Below are 15,448 nucleotides of genomic sequence, written 5' to 3' on the forward strand. Positions count from 1 at the left end.
TGGGTGCACTGCATGAGATCCATAATGAACCTGAAGGATTCCTTTAGCTATCACAGCTAATAGCCACTGATTTCCCCCCCATCAATTTGACTTTTAAAAATGATGGTGGAACCACATTGGAGCCACCACCCCCTGACAGCTTTGACCTCACACACAGAGAAAATGTACAGCTCCCTTGGCTGGAGTACAGGAACCAAAATCATACCTGACTTGTTAAACTGTCAGATGTGTATCTTACTTTACTGCAGTAGAAAAGAGCAAGAGTCCAGTAGCACCTATAAGACTAATAAAATTAGTGGTAGAGTATGAGCTTTCATAAGCCACAGCTCATGATCTGAAGAAGTGAGCTGTAACTCATGAAAGCTCATACCCTACTAATTTTGTTAGTCGTAAAGGTGCTACTGGACTCTTGCTCTTTTCTACTGCTACAGACAGACTAACAGGGCTACCCATCTTAATCTTTACTTTACTGCAACATGTGTTTAAACTTTGATCCTCAAGCAGTATCACATCTCGTCTCCACACTCAACACACCCCAATCCCGTGCTGTGCTGGTTTTTGCGCTTCCAGTGATCTAGAACAAACTCTTTGAAAAGGGACATGCCCCGAAAGGGGAATACAGCAAAAAGTGCAATAACCCACTTCTCTGAAACTGCTTTTAGGAGAAATCTGAGAGGCCGAAGCCAGCCAAGATTCCCAGTTTAGTCGCTTTAGTTTAGTCTATGCCTGGCGAAGGACTCGGGTCACTGCATCCTTCTCTGGAAATGGGGAGAGGGGAGGAGAGACAAGAGAGCCGGGGAAGGGCAGGGCGGGGGGGAATCCGGCTTGGTTTTCTTCGCAGCGTCAGGAGCTTCCTGCGGCTGCCCGCTTTTCACTCCCACGGTCTTCTGGAGAGGAGAAGGTTCTCTCACCATCGGCCCCACGACCCTCACCACCCTGCGAGCAGGCAGCAGCGGACACAAAAACAACCGCGAGAGGTTCCAAAGGGAGCCGGAGAAACAGATCCCAGGGCGCTTTTTGCCGAGATTACCAAAGGGACGAGCTGGGAAGCTGCAAGTTCTGGAAAGCGCCGCGGAGATCTCCGGATTTGCCCGGGTCGGAGCCTCCCGGAGAGTTGCTGGGGAGGCGTTTTAGTGACCCCCCTGCCCATTTTGTACAAAGAGCAAATGCCGGGCCGTTGAGGGCGGGGGGGAGCCCCGCGCCCGGCCGGCTCTTCGCTCGCTCCGCTGCCTCCGCGCTTCAAACGGCGTCGCGCAACCGCAGGCGCTTCTGGTCTCAATTAGCCGCGCTTGCTGCGCCGCGCATTCTTCGGCGGCGCTGTGCCTCCCAGCAGCGGCAGACGGCGCTTTCCGCTGGTTTGCGGGACGCTCCCACGACCGGCTCTGCAAAGCCCAGAGCTGATCGCTTTGGGGCCAGGAGCATCGCCCCCCTCCCGCGAAGGCCCCACCCCTGCTTCCAGTTTCTCCAAAGCTGCGCAATTCACCCTCCTCTCTGCGCCTCCCTTGCTTTCCAAGCTCCCCCTAAATAATTGCCCCGAGCCCTCTCCTCTTCTTCTTCCTTTGCAACCAGTCTTTCCACTGGCAAAACCTGCCAACTTTATTGAGCTAAAAATAGTCTCCTCCTTTTAAAGAACCCTGTTCTCTTCCCACACCCCCATTGCTGCTAACAGAGAATCCCCTTCGACGCCACCGCAGGCAAGACTTCCCCAGCAGCCAGGAGGACCATTCAGCAGGTGAGAAGGCACCTCTGAGGGTTTGCATGTGAAGGGAGCTTTGCTTGCCGTGATGGGAACCAGCTGCCCCCTATGGCTCTGTTGCCTGCTGTTGGATCTTCTGTGCCCCATGAGGCTCGCCCAGGTGGAGGCACAGACAGTGTTGACAGATGATGAGATCGAGGAATTCTTGCAAGGCTTCCTGCAGAGGGTGGATTCTGAGAACGAAGAGGATGCCGAAGAACAGGGAGCCGAGAAGCTGGCGCGAGGCGAGGAGCTGCCTGAAAACCGAGGAAGGCTCACGCCTGCAGGGACCGATGTTGGCCGGGCTGAAGAAGGTGAGCCCCTTCCTGTCTTGGCATGAAAAGGACCCAGCCTGTCCCCAGCGGGTATCCAAGGGGCAGCCCTGGTGTAAGCTAAGTCATGTGATCTCCTGCAGTGGTGGCAGTGTGGCAGGATCTGGAACCAAGCAGCCCCTGCAGTGCTGGCCGCTTGGTTCAGCTTGCCCCTGGCTGTCAGTGGCCTTCTAAGGCAACGGCCCGCCAGGAACTTTCCTGGCAAGTCAAAAGGCCAGCCTGCTTCTGAGGTATTGCCAAGTGATACCGGGAAGGCTCAGCCCTTGAGAGCCTTTTCTCACTTTTTGTGCACGCAGATCACTGCACTCAGAGGGGAAAAGCTGCTGGCTAAACAGATGCTGGTTGGAGGACGACACCTGGAGGGTAGTTTTAGGTGGGCAGCTGTGTTAGTCTGCAGAAGAACAGCAGGATTTGAGTCCAGTGGCACCTCAGAGACTAATAAGATTTTCAGAGAGTAGGCTTTCGAGAGTCAGAACTCCCTTCTTCAGACATCTGGAGGGCTTCACCTCCACCCTGAAAGATGTCCCATCCCCAAAAGCACAATGAAACTACTGACTGTGTTCAGTGCTACAGCATTCCCCATCCTCCCAGTGATTTTCTTCCACTGTTAAAGATGTGGCTTCTGCTATAGGCCTAATCTGAAATATGGACACTGTAGTTTAAAATATGTTTCTCACCATAAAGTGATTGGGGATAGTCCTAAAAAATTCAGATATCATTTTGTATTTAATTATTTATAGCTCGCTTTTCTCCCCAGCTGCTGAGAACATCATTCTGCCTTCCTCCATTTTCTCATAACATCAATCCTGTGAGGTAGGTCAGGCTGATAGTTTGTGATAGGCCCATTGGGGAATCAGACCAGCAAGACTAAATTCATGAGGAGCTGTGGACCTCACAAAACTGAATAGATTTCATTTTGTGTTGGGAAGGAGGTGGGTATGAACTGTCAACAATTGACTTCCATGTAGGGTGTAGCTTTGGCATTTCTGTGAATTCCATTGCAAATGTTCTCATGGGAGTGATCTTTCTTTAAAGTTTCAAGACCAGCTAGAGTTGCCAGTAATTTTTTTTTTAATGTTAAGGCTGCTGTAGTTCTTTCAAAGAGAATTTTAGCAGGTAAAGCTTTTCCTGCTCGAGTTGGGGAACCATCACCTTGGAATTTTAGCAATCTGTAACTGATAAAGGCACAAAGGGCCCTACCAGAGAAAACTTTGTCAAGCTTAGTTAGAGGAGGTGTGTTATGGGTACCCATGTTTCTTATTTCCTTTATCTTAAAAGCATGCAGTTTTAGAGAAAATGGGACTCTAATATAAATCTAACCTATACTGTAGTATATATTGTAATATATATACTCTAATAGAAACACCTTGAGAATCAAAGTGAATGTAACACGCTCATTTTTAAAAAAGAAACACTCGTATTGTTAACGCCACACTTACTATTAATACAGAAAAATACATGGATTTTGAATACTTGGAACCTTGCAGTACAGTGTGAGATGTTATTCTTACTTGTTATTTATACATTTTAAAAATCTGTACTGTCTATGAAATTACTGGCTCTTCAGTAGGCAGAATAATTCATGCAGCAATCATGATTTCCAGCAGGTCTGATGAAGGGAGCTTTGATTCTTGAAGGCTCAACCCCTGGAAATCTAGTTGGTCTCTAAGGTGCTACTGGACCTGAATCTTGCTCTTCTGCTACAGACCAACATGGCTACCCACTTGTCAGCAGGGGGCAGACAACACACATTTATGGATCTATAATTCCCCTTTAGAAAATTGTGTGGTTTCTTGAAGGATGTTGGGTGGCTGAGAAAAGCTTTCCTATACTCTGACCTGGGCCCATAGGAGAGGAAATAATGTATATTATAACTAGAAAAGTTACATGGGAAACCCACAAGGACTTGTGGGGGGACTCTTGTTCCCTCCTCGGCCATTATTTCCTCTTTCCCTCTTCCTGGCAACCTCCATAGCCTCACCTTTCCTTGCGTGCTTCTCTCCTTTTCATCCATCCACCAACCTACCTTTTATCTGCCCCCCAACTTCAACTATATTTATTATTTATTTACTTCATTTATACCCCACTTGTCTTCACATTGGGGGCCCAAAGCAACTTACATCATTGTTCTTACCTCAGTTTTATCTTCACAGCCTTGTGAGGTAAGTTATGCTGAGAATGTGTAAGTGGTCCAAGATCTCCCAGTGAGCTTCTGTGGCAGAGTGATGATTCAAACCTGGGTCTCCCAGATCCTAATCTGAAACTCTGACCACTACACCACACTGGCTTTTATGGGGGTGAGCGGCTGTTGAATAGTAGCAAGCAGCCTGGCCTCCGTGAATCATGCATGCTGTGCGGTATCAGGTAGCCTGATGGTTGCTGCTGGGCCTGTCTTCAGTTAGTCCTCCCTCAAAGGCCAAACAGCCATGGAAAAAGCCCTGCCCCCTCCCCCTGCCTTTCACTGACAAATATGAAGGCTTGAAAGGTGGCAATATTGTTGTGGTTGCCTAGCAACAGTAACTCAGACTTAAATATATTGATATTTAAACTCCTAGACACCAAACCATTATAGGAGGTTTTTTACACAAGAGCAGACTTCTCTGTGTGGAGCTGATGCAAATATATATCTCCATTGTGATTCTTGTGTGGTTCCTGCGAAACAGGCTGGATGTGTTCTTTGATATGAATGTATATTGCCATCAGAGGTTGTTGAATGTGCCTACTGGTATGTAACAAGAGTTAGATTGATGCCCACCTCTAGGTAGGCAGATTGGTTAGAATTTAAAGCTAACAACACCGATGAGTCCTTAATATGTAGGGAGCTAGCTGAAGTTTCTTGTGGAGTTGAGAATTCCTTGCCAAGGCCGGCTAACTAGAATGGCCTGAGTAACTTTACTTGATGCCTTAATTAGGGTTGCCAGCCTCCAAGTGGTGGCTGGAGATCTCTCAGAATTATAATTGATCTTCAGACAACAGATCAATTCTCCTGGAGAAAATGGCTGCTTTGAAAGGTGTATTCTGTGGCATTATATCCTGCTGAGGCCCCTCCTATCCCCAAACCCCACCCTTTCCAGGCTCCATCCCCCAAATGTCCATAAATTTCCCAACCTCGAGTGGCAACTCTATGCCTTATTGAATTCTTTAGACTGCTTTTTCTTAATTCTATATTCAGATTTCCTTTGGGTCACACCGATCTGATGATACTTTGCTACACAAAGATAGCATTTCCTCAGTCTAAGTGGTGTATATTGGCTTTCTGACATGGGTACTTCATGGCAGCAGAACAGGTACTTCCTTCAGAAATAAAAACGTACATTCCCCCCCTTATACATAGGTTATCTTAATTAGTAGTAGTATGTTCTACTTTAAAAGCTCTTATGGCTCTTCCCCATTGGCATTTTTAACCTGGGGCCTTCAGAATCCCATTGTTGCAGTCTTCAGTGAGTTTTCCCTGCTTGGCTGCAGAGAGAACCGTTTCAAGAACTGTGTAGTTTCTGGCCTTGCTACAGCCAATAGAGAAAGTACATCTAGGAAGAAGGAATGGCCTCCAATTGGCTGTTTCCTGGTAGACTGTCTGGCAGTTGTGTCACTATGAAGTTCTTTCCAGAAAAGAAAGTTGAGGAATGCGTGCTAGGGATCGTAGACAAGCCAGAAGCCTGCCAGCCCTAGCCCCTTACTACATTTAAAAAAGAGAATAGAACACAGTGAAAACAAGAGAAGAGGTGTACATCATTTACACTGTCAAAGTTTGACTCTGGAACTTAATGAAGTTCATTTTAAATATAATTTTTTTCCTACTAACCATTGCTGATGGAAACATTCTAATTCAGCGATATACTTGTCATTAATACAACAGATAAAACAGTGGAAATGTTGCTGAAGACAAACAAAAACTCTAAGGTCCTTAATACATGTATTTATATTCCATCTCTCCTGAGACCTGCCTGAGGTGGTCACACAGTAAAACATGATACAATTGTAAAAACAGCCCCCCATATTAACAAGCCATTATAAACCTATTTAAAAGATCAACAAAAATGGTGGATTATAATAATGCTTTTGCTCTTTCCTTGGACTGCCAGATCGAAATGTCAAAATTAAGGACTAGTCTCTATGGTGTTTGAAATGAGGGGTGTCTTTATTGGAAGAAGGGCAGTCCATTAAAAATACATATTGTTTTTGAGGTAGCATCGTACGGTTAGCCTATGAGGGTTGATATGATCTATAGTCATCAAGCGATGAGTGTGAGTGTGTGTGTACAATTCCATTTGCTGGTATGAAAGAACAGAGGCAAGAAGGGGTGTACTTCAGTTTAAAGTAATGCTGCTTCTAAGCTTGAAGCAACAAATCTAATATGGATTTAGGAATAATGTTTAGGCCAGTGCTTTCTGGAATAGATGGTATGCCTGTTTGACTGGTTGATTAGGGGCCTTTGAGGTTCTATGAAGAAGTGAATATGAGCTGCAGTAATTTCTACTTCCTTTCTGATAGTCTGTGTATTTCTTGCTTCTCCGAACTTTCATTGCAGCTGAGAAAAGAAACAGACTAAGTGAAGAGGTCAGCAAATCCTTGGGCCACCAAGGATCAATTGCTAAGCTTTTAGTAATGAGAAAAATTGAAAGGTCGTTGCCTCATCTTCTTAGTTGGGCTTTTGAGTATTGTTTATAGATGACACTGAGAGAGTAGAAGCAGGAAATGTATGTATTGCCCCACTTTGTGGGAGAAGGAAGACTCTCTGAAGAAAACCCCACTTGTCCCTCCAGTTTGCTGCTTATACAGGGAATAGAGACCGCCTCAAAAGGAAGCGGTTTAAATCTCTGTTCTTGGCACCAGGCTTGGTTGGTTTTCAACCCACTGCCCAGAGGGTATAGGCATTGCCAACCCTAGTGAAGACCAGAGCCCTGCTAGACTCACTCCCACAGACCATGGAAATGCTGGTCAGAGCTTTGGAATGAGACTGCGGCTGTCTGTTGGGCTGTGAGGTGACGGAGCCCTTAGTCACGCTTTCTCTGGGAGTCTAGGCCTCTGACTCATAGATCAAGGCCCCAGCTTGTGCTTTGTGTATCAGCAGAAAGAGGCAGAAGGCTTTCTGAAAACGCCATGTGGAAATCTAGAATGAACCCCCAGTTCAACTGAGACCGCACTGTGAAGATAGGGGAAAACAGAAACGCGACCAACTAACTCGAAATAGTAAAGAACAATGAGAGAAGCAATTAATTTATCCAATTACTGTGAAATAAACATTAAACATTACATTAAAGTGCTCTTAACAGAAGCTCTGGCGTACGCCTAGAGTTCCCCAAGGGGGAAAAAAAGAACTCTCGAAGAGCAAGGTGGACTGTAAAAAGCCCCAGCGAAGTCAATCACAATACACACAGTACATTCATGTATTTTTGTACATAAATATGTGCAAGGTATAACATCCAAACAGGGTCAATCCGGGAGTACATTCAAACCGTGAAATTAACAAACATAATCAAATTGTAACCGCAACGGGTTCGCTAGCATTAGACCATCCCGTATCGGATTCTCCTTCTTCCAAGCAGTTACAGCTGCAAAAAATCAGAATTCATCTTATTACAAAATTCAATTATTGCACATATTCCCAGTCTATCTAAAATATTATACTTACAAGAGTAAGAAGCAATATTAACATATACAAGTAAAGTTCATTCAAACGGCTCGCTCCCAGGCGTCAGCACAGCCTCACGGAACATACTTTCTTAAATACCATCAGAACCTTAAAGCACCAGGACCTCCAGGTATCCTCAAAGGTAAGCTGTAAGATCACAATTTACGTTCAGTCCCCTGGGTTCCACTGTACTCAACCTGTGGATCCACCAGGCTTCCTTTCTACGCAGGTCCCTTTGTATAAGAAAAGGGTCCTTAAATTGGCTCACATGAAGAACAGAATAAATAAAGTCCGTGTCCTTGTGTTTCTTTTCTTTGAAGTGGGCTACCATCGGAGCGTCTTCCACCTCACGACGAATCCGCGATCGATGTTCTTGAATCCTGGTCTTAATTTGTCTACTAGTACATCCTATATACAATAATTTACACGCGCATACAATCATGTACACCACATTCTGTGTATTACAGGTTGAGAATGCCTTCCAGAATAGCCCCATGGTTTTAAACTGGAGGGGCGACATGACAAAATCACATGTGTTACATCTCCCACATTTGAAATGTCCCACTGGCAAACCTGTGGATGGTGTAGCTCTAGCCAAATCAGTATGAGTCAATTGATCTCTAAGACTCCTAGTCCTTCTTAGTGCAACTAAGGGCTTTCCTTGGCACCCTGGGAGATCCTCAATCAGGGGCCAGTACTTTAGAATTCTAAAGAATGGTGTACATGATTGTATGCGCGTGTAAATTATTGTATATAGGATGTACTAGTAGACAAATTAAGACCAGGATTCAAGAACATCGATCGCGGATTCGTCGTGAGGTGGAAGACGCTCCGATGGTAGCCCACTTCAAAGAAAAGAAACACAAGGACACGGACTTTATTTATTCTGTTCTTCATGTGAGCCAATTTAAGGACCCTTTTCTTATACAAAGGGACCTGCGTAGAAAGGAAGCCTGGTGGATCCACAGGTTGAGTACAGTGGAACCCAGGGGACTGAACGTAAATTGTGATCTTACAGCTTACCTTTGAGGATACCTGGAGGTCCTGGTGCTTTAAGGTTCTGATGGTATTTAAGAAAGTATGTTCCGTGAGGCTGTGCTGACGCCTGGGAGCGAGCCGTTTGAATGAACTTTACTTGTATATGTTAATATTGCTTCTTACTCTTGTAAGTATAATATTTTAGATAGACTGGGAATATGTGCAATAATTGAATTTTGTAATAAGATGAATTCTGATTTTTTGCAGCTGTAACTGCTTGGAAGAAGGAGAATCCGATACGGGATGGTCTAATGCTAGCGAACCCGTTGCGGTTACAATTTGATTATGTTTGTTAATTTCACGGTTTGAATGTACTCCCGGATTGACCCTGTTTGGATGTTATACCTTGCACATATTTATGTACAAAAATACATGAATGTACTGTGTGTATTGTGATTGACTTCGCTGGGGCTTTTTACAGTCCACCTTGCTCTTCGAGAGTTCTTTTTTTCCCCCTTGGGGAACTCTAGGCGTACGCCAGAGCTTCTGTTAAGAGCACTTTAATGTAATGTTTAATGTTTATTTCACAGTAATTGGATAAATTAATTGCTTCTCTCATTGTTCTTTACTATTTCGAGTTAGTTGGTCGCGTTTCTGTTTTCCACTTCGTATTACGTGACTCTCTCTTTTGGACTTTGTTCGCACTGTGAAGATAGGCAAAACAGTATCAAGTACTCTTTAATATATAGTTGAGGAAAACAGGGACAGTTGCTGTTCACGAACATAGACTTAAAGGCAGGTTTGTAACATGACGCTCACCCGGTCACTTATGGTGACCATATTGGTGCTATAATGACTACTGGCAACAGTTTCTAAAGGTGAGGGAGGGTGTGCCCCAAGAACAAAAAGCTTTATTGGGTTGCCAACCTCCAGGTGGGACCTGGAGTTCTTCTAAGAAGTACAACTGACCTCCACACTTCAGAGACCAGTTGTCCTGGAGAAAATGGCAGCTTCAGAGGGAAGGCTTTGTGGTATACTACAGAGTCTAGGAGAAATTAAAGAGCCTTCACCGGTAGGTATTATCCTCAAATCTCCAGGAATATCCCAAGTCAGAATTGGCAACCCTGTGACCATTAGAAGGGGTGGTAGGAGGGTGATGGCGCGTGGAGGAGATTTAGCAGAGCTTGGAAGAGCAATTGGCACCCTACAAATTGTGTAATGTTTTTATTTCGTAGTTAAGTAGCCGTATGGCCTAGTCAGGAAGTTGGCCAGGAAGATAGCTTCCTAGAGATTACGGTGACCTGGATTGTTGTTGTTTTTAAAGTACCATAATGTCAACCAATGGTGACAAGAGTCAAGGTCACTTTCACTGTAACTGTTGTCTCAGGCTCTGCTTCTAGAACAACTCACACACATACACACCATGTAAATGTGACAAAGGTTACCATACATAGTAATGCGGTAGGATTGATGGAGTAAATGGGAGGGAGGTGCATATACTGAGTGCCCACATTGTGATGAATGTGTGGGGGTGGAGGTGAACACAGCATGCTCTGTCTTGGCCAAGGGTGTGGCCAGCACATTTGGTCTTGCTCCTCCTCTACACACGTTGCCTAGTACGTGCTTATATTATGTGTCCCCTCCTTCTAGAACTCTCTGTGTCTACCCGGGGCTGTCAGCTTCTTCACCATCATCTCTCCCCCTAGTGGCTCCCCTTGGTGATGCATAAGGCAAACACAATTCAACTTTCTGCTACACTGCTGCTTTATGACTTCAAATTCTAGCTCTAGGTTTGGCAGCTCCGAGTTGGGAAATTCCTGGAAATCTGGCGGATGGGTTTCAGGAGGGGAGGTACCGTAATGGGGCATTTCCAAAACAGCTGTTTTCTCCAGGGGAAGTGATCTCTGTTACCTGGAGATCAATTGTAATTCTGGGAGATCTCCAGCCACCACCTGAAAGGTTGGCATCCATAATCTAAAGAATCCATAGCATTTTACGTGTATTTCACAGGCAGTTTCCTACCCAGGCTATGCCTAAGGCCAAGTCTATTTAGTTTCAGTACCGGAACTACATCATGTGTTTTCTAAGCCATTTCTGTAATTAGAGAGCTACTTCTGTGAGGCCCTGAAGCTTTCCCTAATAAAGAATTTTTGATATCATGATATCAAGGTATCCTTTTCTATATGATCTCCTAGGGTTGTCGACCTATTTTGAATAAATTCCTTTAATGATTTTTTAATTGTACAGTATCTCAGTTGCATGAAATAATGAATTTTGAAATTCTGAGATGAAGTTCATTAGCAAAGTAGGAAAACAATAAGTCACCCCAAACAAGTAGTTACAAAATCTGCAATGCGCATATTCACCAGTAAACTGTACATATAAAGGGAAACTACATACTGCCATTATTAAATTGGTATAGTTGGAGGTGCTATGCCAGGGAAATGTTTATATATGCTTAGCTTTTGTATAGAGTTTTTGCACAATCAAAGCTCCTTATGCACATTCTCTTGTTGAAATTCTTTCACCCACCAAGGGTTGCCAACCTCCAAGTGGGCTCTGGAGTTCTCTTGGAACTACAACTGACCTCCAAACTACAGAGATCATCTGTTCCCCAGAGAATATGATGGCTTTGGAGGGCAGTCTCAATGGTATACCATAGATTCTAGGAGAAATCACTCTCCACATTCCCCCCTCCACAGGCTCTGCCTTCAAATCTCTAGGATTTTCCCAGGCCAGAGCGGGTATGCCTGCATTAACACTGTGATGTAGATGAGTAGTTCTGTGTCAAAACAATTTTGGTTTTGAAAATTTAGCTGCAAGAATTACTTTATCAAGGAGGAGAGCAAGGAGGTGAGGAAAGGGTTAAAGCCCGTTAAAACTTTGGTAACCTGACTGTCAACTTGCCATGTTTGTTTTCTCACAGGAGCACCAGAGAAAGTCAAGGAAAAGCCCAAGAAAGGAAAGAAGGAGAAATCGCCTAAACCAACCAAGAAACCCAAAGTGAGACCTTCCAGAGGCCCTAAGAAGGAGAAGCCTCCCAAGCCTACCAAAAAGCCCAAGGAGAAACGTCCAAAGGCAACAAAGAAACCCAAGGAGAAAGCCCCCAAGCCCACCAAAAGAACATCAGGTGGACGGAGAACAGAGAGGCCTCCCTCTGTCCAGCCGCATGAGGAAGAAGAGAAGCACCACTTGCCAGAGACGCCCTTGACCCCTCCCCTGGCCAGAGAGGAAGATGATTATGATTCATCTCGATTACACTTGCTCTACGGGAAGGAAGATGAGCAGTCTCGTGCGAATGAAGAAGGGGGCATATGTAAGTACCTATTGTGTCTTTCGTCAGTCATGTGACAATACAGAGACAAATGGACTTGATAGTACCTTTGCAGAGTTACTCCACATATGATTCCACTGTGAAGTTATCTTGTAGCATCTTAAGGGAAAAGCCCAACTACATTTGATGTTGTGGATCCATGATCAGGTGCCTGATTAATTTAGCTGCAAAAATCAGCTGCAAGTAGGGGATAACATGGGTTATTTTTTAGCTATTTATGCTTTGTTTTTCTCTCAGTCGGGACCTAAAGTAGCTCACAACATTGTTCTCTCCTCCTGCATTTTATTCTCTCAACAACCTTGTGAGGCAGGTTAGGAGGAGAGAGAGAAAGAGAATGATTCGCCCATTGTAACCTAACGACCTTCCATGACAGAGTGAGAATTTAAACTTGGTTGCCCAGATCCTAATCTGAAATGCTAACCCCAGGCAATGGCACAGGGAAAGAAGTTTTCCCCTTCCCCTCCTGTACTGTTTTGCTCATTGACAATGCCCCCATCCCTGCACTCAGCTGCTTAAAGTCCCAATAGGAAAAAAAGTCAGGCGTATTATAGACAGGGGTCAAGGACTTATTTCCCTGTTTTTGCTGCTTCACATACACACAATATTCCATGTGAAGCAGCAAAAACAGGGAAATATCTCTCTCCAGTGCTGTTTCAGCATGGAAAATTACTGGCGGGGGGGGGGGGGAGGCAGCAGCCCTTCCTTCCCCTGCAGTAGTGTTCTGAGCCCAAACAGACTCTGCTTTGTTTTTTAATAGTCATTCTCCAAAGCTGCTGTGAGGAACCACAGTTGGGTCCAAGTTGGAGAACCCAGACCCAGCTCTTAAAAGAAGCAAATGTCTAGTTTCCCCCTTAGATATCAGAAATAAAAACTCAAGTTGCAAACATTCCCATTTATACCCAGGACTCAACCCCGGCTTTGCAAACCATGTCCGAATGCCGTCTCCTTGGGCAGTTTCTGGTAGGACCCACCTCCTCTAAGTGTCTTGCTTGTCACATTTCCTGCTGATTGAAGGGGGGAGGCAAACTTTTCCTTCCCTTTGTTCAGGCTGTTATTCTACCTTTCCTCAAGTCCTCTCCCATTCCACCTCCCCAATCCTGGGTGCTTTGCTGCTGCATCTCTGATTCAATCTACATATTCTGCAGCTTTGTTTCCAGAAGAGCCGGACAAACCGCGATGGGATGAGAAACAAGATCCAAACAGGCATCAAAGTAAGAGCAATTAGGATATGGTGGGTGACAGTGGGACTCTGGTGGGTAGTAAGAGGAGTGTTAACCATGAATCAGGGTAGCGTAAAAGTCAAGCGGAATGAAACAGTAGTGAGTCATGTATTCGGCTGATCATAGCAGGCAATGAACATGAGTATTGCTTCCCTGGATCAGACCTCCTTGTTTCTGAAAGTTTTTCACTGGAATTGCATATTAGTGCATGAAGTTAACAGTCCTCTACCGTTGCTCCTCAGTAGCTGGTATGCTCATAGACCTATCTGCCATGAATTTCTATCATTCCTTTTTAAAGCTATTTAAACAAGTGGTTGTCACAGCATCTTGTAGTGAATTCCATAAGTTAATTATACATAGTGTAAAGATGTACTTTTTGATGCAAATTCTGAATCTGGTGGCGGTGGTGGAGAGTGCCCTCAAGTCATAGCTGACTTATGGTGACCCCTGGTCAGGTTTTCATGGCAAGAGACTAATAGAGGTGGTTTGCCATTGCTGTGTCTGCACTGTGGTCTTCACTGGAGGTCTCTCATCCGATTACTAACCAAGGCTGACCCTGCTTAGCTTCTGAGATCTACAGCTGATTAATGTTTTAGTATTATGGGAGAAGACAAAAAAAAATAGTCATGAGTATAGGTCAAGAAATCACATGATCCAAGGTAACTAGGATGAAACATGAACAAGCTTTGTTGGTTCAGACCAAAAGTCCATTTAGAATTCCTTTCCCCACGATAGCCAACCAGGTGCCTTTGGAAAGCCTACAAGCAGGGCACAGAGGTCTTCCCCTCTTTGCCCTCCAGAAACTCTGATTCAGAGATGCACTGCTTCTGAACATGGAGGTTTTATTTATCCATCACAGTTAATAGCCATTGATAGACTCCAGGATTAAAGAGGAGTGCAAAAAGGATCCTGTAATTGGAGTGTGTAACATGGAAAGGATAGAATGGTATATTAAAATCAGGGAAGAGGCAGAAGCATCTCTCCATGTGAGGGTCTAATATTATACCTGCCTGTTTTGTTTTTCATTTTAGCTGATTATTATGAACCCCCCACTGAACCGCAGGAGCCCAGGAGAGAAGACTGGAACCGTGAAAGCCAGCCAGGTGAGCAGTCCCTCTTGTTTAGAGTTGGCTGTTTGCCCAGGGCTTTTTTCTTTTGCTGTCCTTAAATCACAGCCCAGACTAGACTCCACTGGGGGCTGGTTAAAGAATATAGGACCCTCATGCCAAATAATATTTTGAGGATGTCAGACCAATAAGCCACACACAGACAAACACACACAGTATGACCACTCCACAGCTACCTCGATACCCTCCTTCACTCCAAAACCTTCTGCAGTAAACATTATCCCGCTTCTCATGTTGGCCAGACCTTCACTCTTCTAAATTTTCCTACAGCTGAGAATGTGGCCACTGCCTCATAGCACCTGAAGAAAAGCCAGCAACCTGTAAATGCTCCGTTCCCACTACAAATGCATCAGTGTGTCCACAGCTCCACACTGACACCCAGTGAAAGAAGCTGTCGTATACAAAGCTACCATATGAAGAATGAGACCTTTGGTCTATGTAGCTCAGCATTGTCTTCTCTGAGGGCCAAGTTACACTGCAGCTGTGGGGAACATCATTTTAAAAGACTGCAGGGGCCAGATTTGTCTCAGGACCACGGCATGGAGGAGAGGGGCTCGTGCCTTCCTCTGCATCATTCCCCATTCCAACACATTTCCCCATTCAACCCTTGCCCTCAAAGCACTATATCCTTAGACAGCCCCCAAGTCCAGGAAATAACTGTGCTGCTTTCTCTTTCTCTAGAGTCCGCAAGAGAGCTGGAGCCACCTACACTGGATTACAATGACCAGATTGAGCGCGAGGACTACGAGGATTGTACGGTTCTCTGTTGCTATGTAGTAACCATTCATCTGCTGGGGGCACATCTGGCTGGGAAAAGAGCCAGGGGCATGCCTCAAGAGGCCAAGATTGACAATACGGCATCCACAGGTCCAGCTTGGGGACACTGATGCCATTTTACAGATGAATGCCACCATTTAAAAATGTTGCTGGTGCCTAATCCTGATTGGGCCTTCATGGCATTTTAAAATGGCTGAGTTCAGCTGTAAAATGGCATCAGCATCCACGGGTTGGACCCATGGACTCTGTAACATCTAGTTTGGCCCTGGTGGTGATAGACAGTACCATCAAGTTGTAGCTGATTTACAGCAAC

General features: G+C 44.9%; 1 protein-coding gene across 3 annotated transcripts in view; it reads left to right on the forward strand.

Annotated features, from left to right (window-relative positions):
• The first annotated feature begins 897 nt into the window (after positions 1-897).
• AEBP1 (AE binding protein 1) overlaps positions 898-15,448 on the forward strand; it is a 38,198-nt gene continuing 23,647 nt past the window's right edge. For 2 of the 3 annotated variants that reach the window (XM_054997668.1, XM_054997670.1), the window contains exons 1-5: positions 899-2,049; positions 11,604-11,993; positions 13,157-13,222; positions 14,263-14,334; positions 15,040-15,111. In XM_054997668.1, the coding sequence (XP_054853643.1) occupies positions 1,785-2,049; positions 11,604-11,993; positions 13,157-13,222; positions 14,263-14,334; positions 15,040-15,111 (865 nt within the window). In that variant the 5' untranslated portion in view covers positions 899-1,784. Of the gene's footprint in view, positions 2,050-11,603; positions 11,994-13,156; positions 13,223-14,262; positions 14,335-15,039; positions 15,112-15,448 lie in introns of all 3 variants that reach the window. The other variant, XM_054997669.1, reaches the window with a different exon arrangement.

Source organism: Eublepharis macularius, chromosome 14 (genome assembly GCF_028583425.1).
Source record: "Eublepharis macularius isolate TG4126 chromosome 14, MPM_Emac_v1.0, whole genome shotgun sequence".
In the NCBI taxonomy this organism is placed as follows: Eukaryota; Metazoa; Chordata; class Lepidosauria; order Squamata; family Eublepharidae; genus Eublepharis; species Eublepharis macularius.